The sequence below is a fragment of the Pteropus vampyrus genome, unplaced genomic scaffold (genome assembly GCF_000151845.1).
Source record: "Pteropus vampyrus isolate Shadow unplaced genomic scaffold, Pvam_2.0 Scaffold462, whole genome shotgun sequence".
Lineage (NCBI taxonomy): Eukaryota > Metazoa > Chordata > Mammalia > Chiroptera > Pteropodidae > Pteropus > Pteropus vampyrus.
In genome coordinates, this window is record NW_011889243.1 from 146960 (window position 1) to 158861 (window position 11902).

Below are 11902 nucleotides of genomic sequence, written 5' to 3' on the forward strand. Positions count from 1 at the left end.
ATCCAAGAAGATCCAAAGAGGAAAGCTCTGGGCTTGGAAACTGTAGCATGTGATTATAAAAACCATGTGTGCTGAGTAGAAGCAGAATCCATCGTCCTGGGCATGTCACTTCCTACCTAACTCTTGATTTCCTGCTCTGAGAGATGGCATCAAAGATGCTAACCTAACAGGGCTACTGTGAGTGAGGTCTGAGCTTGGATGTGGGCCGATGTGGCCCAGACTACAGCCAACTTGGAAAATCTCCTTGGAGATGTCATTTCAGCTCATCCAGAACTTGTCACCTGTCCAGCTTACGGGCCTCAGTTGCAGTTCCAAGGCAGCTCTGATGTGGGAGCAGAGGAGCTCAGGAAAGTGGTGTTAGTTATACCAGGGAAAAAGTAGGCACTGTACACACCTCTGCTCCCAGCATGCCTGGTCTGAGGATGAGGATACTAATGGTCAGAAAGAGCTGCAGAGCAGTCACACCTCTACCTACAGTACTGGCAGCCTAAGCTCCAACCATCACGGTACTCCTCAGGAGCCAGGGTGCCCATACTAGCCAAGGACTCCCACGTCAGCAGAGGGTACAGGCCCCATGACCTTTGACCACCAGCTTTGTCTTGAGGTGGTGGAGAGAGTCCCAGCAGAGGCTTCAGGAGACTATGTTCTTCTCTTGGTTCTACTTCTGCCTGACTGTACAGGCAGTCCTCAGGTGAGTCCTTCCCCGTGTGTCAAGTAGGGACACTTCTCAATCTCCTCCACAGGGCTGTTGGGAGGGCCTGGGAGGTGGGGGATGTGGATAAAAGGGCTAAGGGCTAAAGGAGGCATCTAGCCCCGGAAAGGGAGGCTGGTATGGTTCCCCAACCCAGGGGCTCATTGTCAAGGGAGGGAGGAAGAAAGGAGGTGGCCAGGGAGGACAGAGATTGAGGACGAGAAAGCCTCTACCCTGCCCAACTCCACCCACATGCCATGAAGATGAGCTCAAAATCCTGGCCCTCAGTCCCACATCTCTGCCTCCTCTCCTCCTTCCCCATGCTCAACAAAGGCCCGGGGGCTGTCCTCTCAGCTCAGACACATCATGGCCTTCCCTATCTCCAGCCTGCGGAGCTGGGCAGAGACACGGGTGGTGGGGGTGAGAGACACCACATACGCTGACAAAGGACTCCTGAAATGACCCCAACCACCCCAATTCATAGATGAGGCAATCAAGACTCAGAGAGGGGAAAGAACATGCCCAACAGCACCCAGCACAGGTAGCCCACCCAGCTCACATTCCCTCTGTGGGCCCTCAAGGACCCCCAGGGGCCTCACCTTCCAGAGCCCACAGGTAATACTTCACCAGCTCTACCACCTCCTGCCTGTTCTCCGAGAGCACGATCCCAAAGCCAGCCAGCAGGTAGGAGACATCTGTGGTGATCCCCGCCCTTACCTTCTGGATGGTGGGTATCACGCTCACCAACAACAGCAGGCCAACCTGGAAGAGCCCCAAGAATGAAGGCGCCAGGGCCCAGCTGTACTGAACCAGGCACTCCCATCCCAGGAAAAGTGTTTTCTGAGTCTCAGGGAGGGAGACTTTAGGGGAGAAACTCTGGCAGTGCACTGGCTGCATCTCTGTGCCCAGCACCCATTAGTGTTCTAATCTGCCCCATAAACAGCCTCTGATCCTCATGCCTCTGATTAGCAGGTTACAAACAGATCCAATTTTAGCATAATAGGCCGCAGGTATAATTTCAAGTAGCACAACTGTATATCTATACCTGTTTATCAATCATTTCTAAACTTCAGAGTATATATTTTCCAATTTTTCCAAGTTAGAGAAAGCAAAGTGTCACCGGCATTGAAGCTGGACAGACCTGGATTCAGATATTTGCTGCCCTGAGATATCAGCTATGGGAGTTTGGCCAAGTCAAATCCACCTCTTTGAGGCTCAACTTCCCTATTCCATAAAATGGAGAAAATCATACCTATATCCCAGGATTTGGGTTTGTTTGGGGTAGTGGTAATGGTGGTAGGGGTGGTAGGGATTTATCAAACACATATTGTTTCACTAAATCTTCCCAGCTACCCAAAGAGGAAGATAATTCCATTTCCTTCATTTTCAGCTGAGCTAATGGCTTCAAGGATGTTGAGTAATTCGCCCAAGGTCACAGGAGGTAAGTAATGGAGCTAGGATTTAAACTCATGTTGATGTGACTCTGAAACTCATGCTCTGACTCTTTGTGAGCCCAACAAGAGTTAATACCCCCTCCCTTCTTGGTAGGCCAGTGTTTCCAAGACACCAAAAGCAGAAGGACAGCATTGTGGATGGGACTTTTGGAAAGCTGAGCTGGGCCCAAGCTGTCCAGGCTTTGGGGTCACGGTCAAGGGTCCAGAGGCAAATGGTACTGCAAAGGCAGGGCATACCTGGTAGATAGCCGTCCCTGTCAGGGTGGCTGAAAGCACCAGCTTCAGGGGGAGTCGGAATCCTGCAGTTCCCAAAAGGAGGGGTATGATGAGCCATGAGGATGCTGCCCCATGAACAGCATCCTCATGCCTCTGATCAGCACGTTACAAACAGATCCAATTTTAGCGTAACAGGCCACAGGTATGATTTCAGGTAGCACAATTGTATATCTACACTTGGGGTGGTGACCCAAGCTCAGAAGCCCTATCTCTCCCCAGAGGCCCAGGAAAAGGGCCAGAGCTCCTATGACCCTGGACAACCAAGGCCAGGCCGGGCCAGGGGACTTCCCCTTGTCATAAGCTGGAGACCATTCCTCTTGATGATAGGGTGCGGGGGGCAGGGCGGGCAATAGCTGGCCTTCCACTGCAGCTGTTCTGTGAATGGGAAGGAGGAGGTCACTTGCCACTCTTGACCTCAGCTCCCCACCTCATACCTTGCTGTGGAGTGTAGATGTAGTGTCTGAAGCAGATCCAGGCCCGGAGCAGAAAGCCATGCTTGGAGGTGTGGGAGCTGCAGAAAGACCCAGGTTGGGGAGGTGGCTTAGGAGAAGCCCCTGCCCAGAGCCCCATAATTTGGTTCATTCCTCATCTCTGCCCCATCAGGCTGTACAGTGCTAGCCAGCACCCTGCCCCCCAAAACAAGCCTGCCTAACCAGCCCTGTCCACTGGCCCAGAGAGTGTGCCTAGAACCTCACCTGCTTCCCAGCTTCTTCCGGCAAAGAAGAGTCCTCAGATATTCCTCAGGATAGCTGTTCTGCAGCCCCTGTGTGGACACAGATGAAACCCGCCTTGAGCCATCCCTGGGGCCTTGGTCCAGGATACCACAGTGGGCACCTAGTAGATGCTTCATAAAAACATTTTGGTTGTAATGAAGTACAAAGAAAGGCCAAACTGGAGAACAAAGCCCGTGCCCCCAGCCCTGCCCTTTCCTCTTCTACAAATACAAGACGAATTAGTCTCCTATCCAAGAACATGCAATGCTGGCAAGCTCTTCCTAAGGGCACCTCCAACGTCTCCTGCTTTATTTAGTCATATCTCGTCACTACTTCCCTCCTGGCCCCCTGGCCTCTGCTATCTGAGACTAGTGCGAAGGGAGCCTATGTCTCATGCGCACATCCCTGACCAGGACACAGAACGGGGCCATTCCGGGTCAAATCCACCAGGCTTCTCCTCCTACTCAAGGAGATCACAAGGGTGACTGGATTTGTCTAAGCCACATTCCAGGCCTTAAGCTGACAGCCAAATGGCAGAGGCCCATGGAAAGAAGGGGTGAGGTTCTGTCCCCATTATTAGGAGAATATAGGCCATTGTCACCTATTGCCATAGGATCCAGGGCAGGTGTGGGTCAGCTCAAAGCTTGACTGTGTCTTTTGAGGCTTAAACCTCTTTGACTAAGGGCCAAAAAGGATTTTACTTTCCCCAAGACTTCTCAAGAGGAAAAGTATGCAATGGGGAGAGAGGTGAGGCAGAGAAGATGCCTGGAAGAGGAGGGAAAGGGATTCCTGAAACAGAGAAGTGCTTGGTGCATTGTGCATCCTGGGGAGCTGCTCCGCTCTTATAAGCCAGCTATAAAAATGAGGGAACAACAGGCTTCCCCAGAGGATCAGGAGGCAGTGGCGACAAATACTCAGAACCCTACTGCTACTACATGAAAGCCAAACCCAGAGTCAGGTGGGCCCGTGGGGACCCAGGGTGGTCCCTGGAGAATCTGAGCCCATTTGGCCTATTCTCCCTTCACCCTTCATCCCCGCTTGGGGATCTCACTCCTTCTTGGACTTCACTCCCAGCCCCTCTCCCGAACACCAGGCCCATGGTCCAGCTCCCTAAATGCTACATACTCACAACTGTACATCACCCCTGCATACCTGCTCTCATCCAGCATTCCACATGTCAGCAACTGGCACCACCATCTACCTGCTGTCTGTCCTAGATGCCACCCTTCAAGCCTTTTCTTCACTTGCTGCAGCTTAAGAGTAACTAGCCCTTTGCATCTGTATCTTCACCCTTTCTCAAGGGCCTCTGTGAAGCAGATTTCCTCTTCCTCCTCTCTCGCCAGGAAGAATACTTGACCCTTCCACCACCCACACTCCAATGGCACTTGGATGAGCCCCTGCTGCACTTTTCACATTGCTGTAAATATATGTTGCTGCATCCATCTCCCCCAGCACAATGGGAGCTCCTGGAGGTCAGACACAGTCAGTCAGCTCTGAGTCCACAGTACCTAGCCCAGAACCTGGCACTTGGCAAGTGCTCAGAAGGCTTCTTAATAAGATTGCCATATCTTATAAGACCTCTCTCTCGACCTCATGTACCCATCCATCTATCCAAACTTCAGAAATATTTGCTGAGTGTCTATTATGTGCAAACACCAGCCAGATGCTATATATCAGGCATGAACAAAACAGATGCAACCCATCCCTGCTCCTTTACTCATGCTCTTTTCTGTGCCTATAGTGCCTTTTCCTTATTCTTGCCCCATTCCAGATCCTCTCTGTCCTTCAGGCCCCTGCTCAAGTTTACCTCCTCCAGGAAGCCCTCCCCTTTATCTGACATCATCCATCCAAGAGTTGATTCATAACACAATTTTGCCCTGAGTGCTTCCTGGATCATGTCAGCATCTGCAGAGCTCCTATCAGGCACAAGCCTCCTGGCTTATCTCATGTCTCCAGCTGAATCCCCAGTGGTTCAGAACCAGAGCCCACTTCTTTGTTGAGTCCCTTCTGAGCACACAGCTCAGTGCTTAGAGTATCCTGAGTGTCAGCCAAGGGCCTGCCCTATCCTTTGTCTGGGGAGGGAGGACTAACCAGTCACTTGGAGATTCAGAAACCTTTTCTGAGCACCTGCTATGTGCTGGGCCCTCCAACAAGCATGACCAATGTATAGGGGACTAACAGACAAGGGGAGCCCAGCCCAGCCCCTTTACCTCAGAGCGCATTCCTGTCCTATGACCGAAGCTTCTCAACAGCTGCACCGGGTACCAAAGGCTCAGGAATCCGAGGCCCAAAAGGAGAGGCAGGGAGGCCAGCAGGGAGTAGTACTTATAGATCTGGATAGACAGACAAACATCAGACATACTAACCTTCTACCTTCCTTCCCCAAACAAAGCCTAGTATCCATTTCCCTTCCCACCCCGACCTCAACCTGGGCCATTAAGGACAACCATTCTCACTTCTCTTTCTTGGAACCAGCAGAGGTGCCTGTCCCTCAGCCCCCGCCAGCCCCTGGATTCCCATGGTCCTTAGAGGAACCGAAGGGAGGAGATTATATAACCACCTCCTCCCCACTCAGAGGGCTGCAATGGGCCTGAAACAGGGATACCCACTTTCTGTTCCTATGTTCCTGGCACTTTGAACATAGCACCCTGAAAATTAGACAAAGGCCTAATTTCGTCTGTGTACAATTTGCAACCTGGGCATCGGAGAAGTACCTGCCCTATCTCCTGGCATTGAGGTCTTCATCCCTGAAGTCTTGGGGTTGGAACCCTTATACATTCATTTATTTATTTGTTATGCAATACATTTTAATTGAGAGCTTGGTATGTGCTAGGTTCTGGGTAGTAAAAAAGACCAATCAACTCCCAGCTCTCAGAGAAGCCAGTTTATCCTTACCTCTAACCCGAGGGATTGGTAATACCATCTCCATTAACAGGTAAACTGAATCTCAGGAAGGTGATATGGTTTCCTCAAAGCACTTAGCATCAACTGGTATCATTTTGCACATTTGTTTGTTTGGTTGTTTATTGTGTCTCCCCTTCTGGAATGGCAGCTCTGGGATGCCAGGGACCTCATCTGCCTTGTTCACAGCTGTCTTCCAGTGCATGAGAATGTCCCTGGTACAGACTGTGTGCTTCAAATATCTTTGTTAAATTAATGGATAGATGGATGGATGAGTGAATGAATGAATGAAGCTAGACTCAAACTTGGGTTGTCTGGCTCTGAGGCCTACACCCCAGCTTCATACCCCCAACCAGCAGCCAGTGAACCAGGTGAGGTTCTAAAACTCTCATTTTAGCCCTCCGAGACCATTTCCTGACTCAGTGCTTGCCATCCTCTATCTGTCTTCAGTTCCACTCCAGCCTGGCCAAGGGAAGGCTAGGGAATCAACAATGGGGAGATTTCAAGCTTCCTCTTCCTTTTCCTCTGCCTCTGCCCCTGCCCCATCCCTGTCCCCTCCAGACTGGAAGCCCCTGAGAGCTGGCTCAGCTGCCTTGTTTCATAGAGGGGCCACGTGGAAAAGGAGTGGAATCCCGTGTACAGTGGAAGGCAGCAGAAAAGCCCAGCATACGAACAGGCCATGGTTACCTTGGGTACCTGGGGACACTCTGCCCTCTGCCAGACCTGGACCCCAAAGTGAGCCCAGGACAGTACGCTGCCAAGTAGGTGTGAGGCTTCATGCCTGACTGTGGCACAGGCGGCCAGGGGATAGTAGAGAGCAGGGTAATAGAGAAGCGCCAGCATCTTCCAGGGCCCTGAAAGGCAAGATGGGCAGAGAGAAAATGATGGAGGGGCAAGGCCCACTCAGGCCCCTTTCCTGTCTCTGTCTTCCAAGCCCCTTGGCTGGTTCAGTGAGCGAGGGCCCTGTGTTCAAATCCATGCTCTGACTAATATCAGCTCTGTGATCTTGGGCTAGTTACCTCTTGGAGTCTCAATTTCCCCTCTGTGAAATGGAAATAATAGCACTAAATTATCAAAGACAGAACGAGAAGGTACATGTACAGTCCTTGCCATAGTACCTAAGTTAGTATATATCAAGCTACTACTTTATACTACTACAATATATCAAGCTACTACTTTATCTCCTTCTCTGACCCTCAGCATCTTCCACTGTAAAGTAGGTCTAATATCTATAATTTGTAGAGTCACTGTGGGGATTGGATGATCTAAGGAGGTCATGTCACAGGACAGTGGCTCCTCTTGAAGGCAGCTATCCTTGTTACTATCACCTCTGTGAGCCCAACTCAATTCTCCAGGACTCCTCCCTGTCCCCCTCTCACCCTCCTTCATTCCCATGGGGGGAGGGCTGTCTGGGGGACTCAGCCTGTGCCCATGCATGACAGTTCCCTTCCTCCTGGGGGTGGAGTTTGCACAAGAACAGAGGAAGCAGAAAGGGCAGTATTGACCCAAGGACTGGGAAGAACAAAGGGAAGGGATCAGATCTTGAGGGATAAAAGGGAGGGTAAGCCCATGACTGGGATAGGGAGTTCCTTAGCTCCCTACAGAAGAGCTCTGCCCCCATGCTCCAGATTTCCACCCCAACCCCATCCCATCAATCCAGGCCCAGGCCTCAGCTGCACTGGGTACCTCCGCTGGGTGGTGAGGCCAGGGTCAGGAAGGGCAGTGGGGCCTCAGCAGGGAGCAGCAGACACAGGGAGCTGAAGAGAACCATGAAGATAGCAGCAGGCACGGTCCGAGGGCCATCACCAGCTGAGAAATCCACAGGGCTGGTACAGCGAGAGGAAGAGGGACAGGACAGAAGGGAGCTGCTCAGGCCCCGCACGGCCATGACGTCATGTCATATTCCATAAACCAGGGAAGATGAGTCAGTTCCACTTCCCAAACAAGGAAATGAGGCCCTTCATCCATTCATTTCACAGATATTTATGGATTGCCTTCTATGTGCCAAGCTCTGGGCCCTGTGGCAGAGTGACTTGGGAACATACCCCCCTAATACACACACACACACACACACACACACACACACACACACACACACACACACACACACACGAACAAGCCTGAGCACAGCTCCCTCCACCCACCCTGGATGCTCCAGGAAACAGCAGCCTCCACACTAATTGGTCTGTCTGGGCTGGCAGAACTTCAGAGAGCTCAGAGAGTCACAACATCCTTGCACAAGGGCCGCCACCCTGGCCTGGGCGTGTCCTTAGGGCAGAGGGCAAACAGCGGACACAGCTGTTCCAGGCATCATCCCTCTGGGCTTAGGGCAAACCAGTCAGATGCTCTACTTCTGTGACCCAGCTTGCCCTTGTGTCCCGACAGCTCCATCTTGCTTCGCTCTCCCCCAAGCCCTTCCTCATGCAGGGTAGAAACCCCAGGCTGGTTTCCCAAAAGCCAGCATGTAGAACCCACCTTGGTGTGCAGCCCAAGCCCAGGGTGCAAGGCCATCTAAGTTGGGATCCCACCCACCACCGCCCCAACCCTTCAGTCTTTCCCACACAAGCCTGCCCAGTCTCATCTCCTCTGGGTCATTCCTGTCTCAGGCTCTGGGGTTGCAGGGCTGAGGAGATGGGAGAGAAAGTCCCTCAGGGGCAATGAAGGTCACAGTGGTGTCAGGTAGCCATGGCCTGTCCAGACTGTGGGCCGTCTTATGAGGTGTGTCCTGGAGCTGGACCCTATTGAGATTGTGGTTCCTTGGGGTTTGGAACAGGAGCAGGTAGACCTAAGCGGGTCCCTCTCCCTCTCTCTGGGGGTCCTGACTAAACCTGGAGATCTGATCTGAGTGGGGATGGGGAGAGCCCCAAAGCTGAGAGAAGAGGGGGTATCACTGAGGCCAGAACTGGCTTCTAGGTACCTAACAAATCACCACCCCCAAGAATGGCCCTGTCAGCTGCACTCCCTGAGTTGGTTGCTATAGCACCAACCTGGGCAGCCCGGGCCTGCCGTGCCCACAGCGGGGCCAAAGCTGGCGGCGCTTCACCAGCATGGCCAGCAGCAGCAACACAAGGATCTGAAAAGAGAGCACAGCAGAGGGAGGGGTTGGGGTGTCCAGGTGTTCCTTGAGGAGCTGAGTCTGAGGGCTCGGCCTCAGTAACCAGGAAGCCACCTATTCCCCGGAGGACACTTATGTGGCATCTTAGGGACTGGCCAGGTGGTGACAAATGTCTGAACTGTTGGGTTGGCCTACATCCTGATTTGAGTACCCTCCTCCCACATTTTGGGCTCCCGGGGGCCCCCCGTACCAGCCCTACCAGGACACACAAGTCCCCCCGCCCGGGCTGGCAGCAGGTTGCAAGCCAGTCTGGACTCAGGTTCGACTCACCGACAGCACAGCCAAGCAGGCGTGGAGGAGGCTGGGTGGCACACTGGGATGGCAGGAGGGTACTGCCCTGCAGAGTGAGTGAAGGTCAGGCCTGGGTAAAGAACCCCTGGGTATACAGCCAGGTCTAGGGTTCCAGGCTGTCTACACTGGAGCTCTACCTCCATCAACCCTCTGATCTCCCCTATGTACAAGTCTGCCCCGTTCTACCTTCTCAGGGTCATTCTGGGGCTCTCATGCCTCTATGGTATGTTAGCCCCCTGCCAAGCTCTGAGGTTCCAGGACGGAAGGAGACAGGGAACTCTTAGGGAAAGAGTTAGGAAAAACAGAGTGGGCCAACTTGGCCTGAACTTTTCTTCTTTCTCACCCAGATCCTTCTGAGCCTTCAAGACCCACTTCATCCCTCCTTCCTTCAAGGAGCCTCCCTGACTGCTCCAGGCCTCACAGACTTCTCCTCAGAACTGTGGCTGAGCATACTGCCTGGGTCAAACAATCAAGTGTTTGGCCCTACAATTTGCCTTCCACTCACTGGTGTCTGAGTTTGGTCTGTGTCTGACTGGAATGATCTTCCTTGGTCTTCTAGGACTTACGTCTCTTCTTTTCCCATTTCCCTTTCATGTAAAGCTGAGCAGGTTGCACACTGTACAAGGACACCCAGACAAAGGGACAAGTATGGTCTGAAATCCAAGCCACACTCCTCATCAAGCCCTGCACCTACTGAGCTGCGTACATCTAAATGGGGGTCCCTCTTTCTAGTTACCACAAAGGCTTCCTATGGCCTGGCAGAGGTCCTGCTCTTACCATAGCTGAGCGCAGAGGTAGGCCCATGGTACAGATAAAGAGATCAATGAGCACAATGAAGGCTTCAACTTTCCTGGCTAGGTCATGTGGCAGAGAAAGGGGTAGGAGTCCTGAGCTCAGAGCTGGACCTGGACGTGGAGGCGGGTGGGGCAAATAGGACTGGATCCCTGGAGGTGAGAGAGACTTCTGGGTTTGCCCAGGTGGAGCCTGGGAGTGCCAGAGGGAGGACACCAGTGCGAGCAAGTCCAGCGATGCCTTGCGGGGTGAAGCATCAGAGGAAGCCCTGTGCTACAGCTGGACCCTCCCTGCCTAGGAGGCTCACCCCCTCTCCTGGGCACCCTCCTTCTATGTGAAAAAGAAGACTCCTAAGGCCTCATCTGCAGGGCGAGCTTGGAGCACTAGGACTCTTCTGGGATAGCCCAGTTTCCTTGGAGCTTGCTTTCTCTCAGGAGTGAGAAGAGAAGAACCTGGTCACCTGGGCTTGTCCTTGGGGTAGAGAAACAGAAAAAGTCTGTTTTGTCCAACTTCTTGGCCAAGACAGAGCTAGCCTCTTCTCAAAGTGGAATTGTGCTCGTGGGTAGAGTAGGTGTTATGTAGGGGGTCAGGTTCCCACTATCTGAGCTCAGGCCTCACTCACCTCACTTCCAAATCTGAGGCCTCCTACTCCAGCATGTGGGGTGGGGTTTGGGCAAGGCAGGGCCCCTCTTAGACCCAAGAGCTCAAAATCACCTCTCTAGGCTCTCTCAGCATGCATCTCCTGCTCAACCCTGCTCAACCCCTAGGTCCTGCTCAACCCTGTCCCTCAGGCCAGTAGCTCAGCAAACTGTCCCTCGGGCAGCCTGACCATTTTTTCACTCACCGCAAACCAGGAGCACCACCACCCCAATGAATCCTCTCCAGAGCCCTGACTAGGGGAACCTCTGGCCCATTCTGCAGCATCTGGAGTCCCCATCTACCCCTTAGTTCAGTTCGGCCAAGGCTCACGGACCCTCATGTTTGAGGTCTGAGCAACAGATATTTGGCCGATGGCTCACGGACCTATGTTTTGTGCTGTGGGATAGGCAGGATGGCATGGACACAAAGAATACCACCTCAGACAGGGTGGGGAGCTTGATCCTCAGGTGGTAAAGGATGCAGGGGAGGGAGAGAACCTTGAAGCAAGGAATCAGAGGCAGTGTCATTTGCTTTAAGTTTTAAAGATGATGAGAGCATCTCTTTAGGCAAAGAAGGGGAAAAGGAGCTCCACAAAGAGGGAAGAGCAAGGGGAGTGACAAGCAGGTTGTGTGACTGGGGCCAGAAATGACTTTCAGGTTGATTTTAACCCAGAGGGCATGCCTAGAGCAGGTTATAGCAGGCGTGGGAGGCACTGAGGGCGTCTGAGCAGGGCAGTGTTTGGGATTTTAGGAGATATCTGTGGCTAAATTTGAGTAACAATAACAGTAGTAACCAGTACTTACTAAGCACTGACTAAGTGCTAGGCACTCTCGGTTCCATGTATTAACTCAGTTATTACTCAAGGTGTGTGCTATTAGTTTCCCCCTTGGCAAGAAGCCAAGGCTCAGAGAGACTAAGACTCTTGCCCAAATCACACAGCTAGTAAAGCAGTAGACCAGGATTCGAACTGAGGTTGTCTGGCTCCAGTGCCTGTGTCTGACTGGGAGGTGTGAAGTAAGGAGTATGTAAA

At 52.5% G+C, this 11902-nt stretch overlaps 1 protein-coding gene across 21 annotated transcripts in view; it reads right to left on the reverse strand.

Annotated features, from left to right (window-relative positions):
- STRA6 (stimulated by retinoic acid 6) overlaps window positions 1-11902 on the reverse strand; it is a 44918-nt gene that overhangs the window by 8994 nt on the left and 24022 nt on the right. For all 21 annotated transcript variants that reach the window (XM_023524357.1, XM_023524359.1, XM_011382055.2 and 18 more), the window contains 9 exons: window positions 9421-9487; window positions 9023-9108; window positions 7722-7861; window positions 6723-6889; window positions 5345-5467; window positions 3117-3184; window positions 2856-2932; window positions 2383-2444; window positions 1291-1453 (listed from right to left, as the gene is read on the reverse strand). In XM_023524357.1, coding sequence (XP_023380125.1) covers window positions 1291-1453; window positions 2383-2444; window positions 2856-2932; window positions 3117-3184; window positions 5345-5467; window positions 6723-6889; window positions 7722-7861; window positions 9023-9108; window positions 9421-9487 — 953 coding nt within the window. The remainder of the gene's footprint in view (window positions 1-1290; window positions 1454-2382; window positions 2445-2855; window positions 2933-3116; window positions 3185-5344; window positions 5468-6722; window positions 6890-7721; window positions 7862-9022; window positions 9109-9420; window positions 9488-11902) is intronic.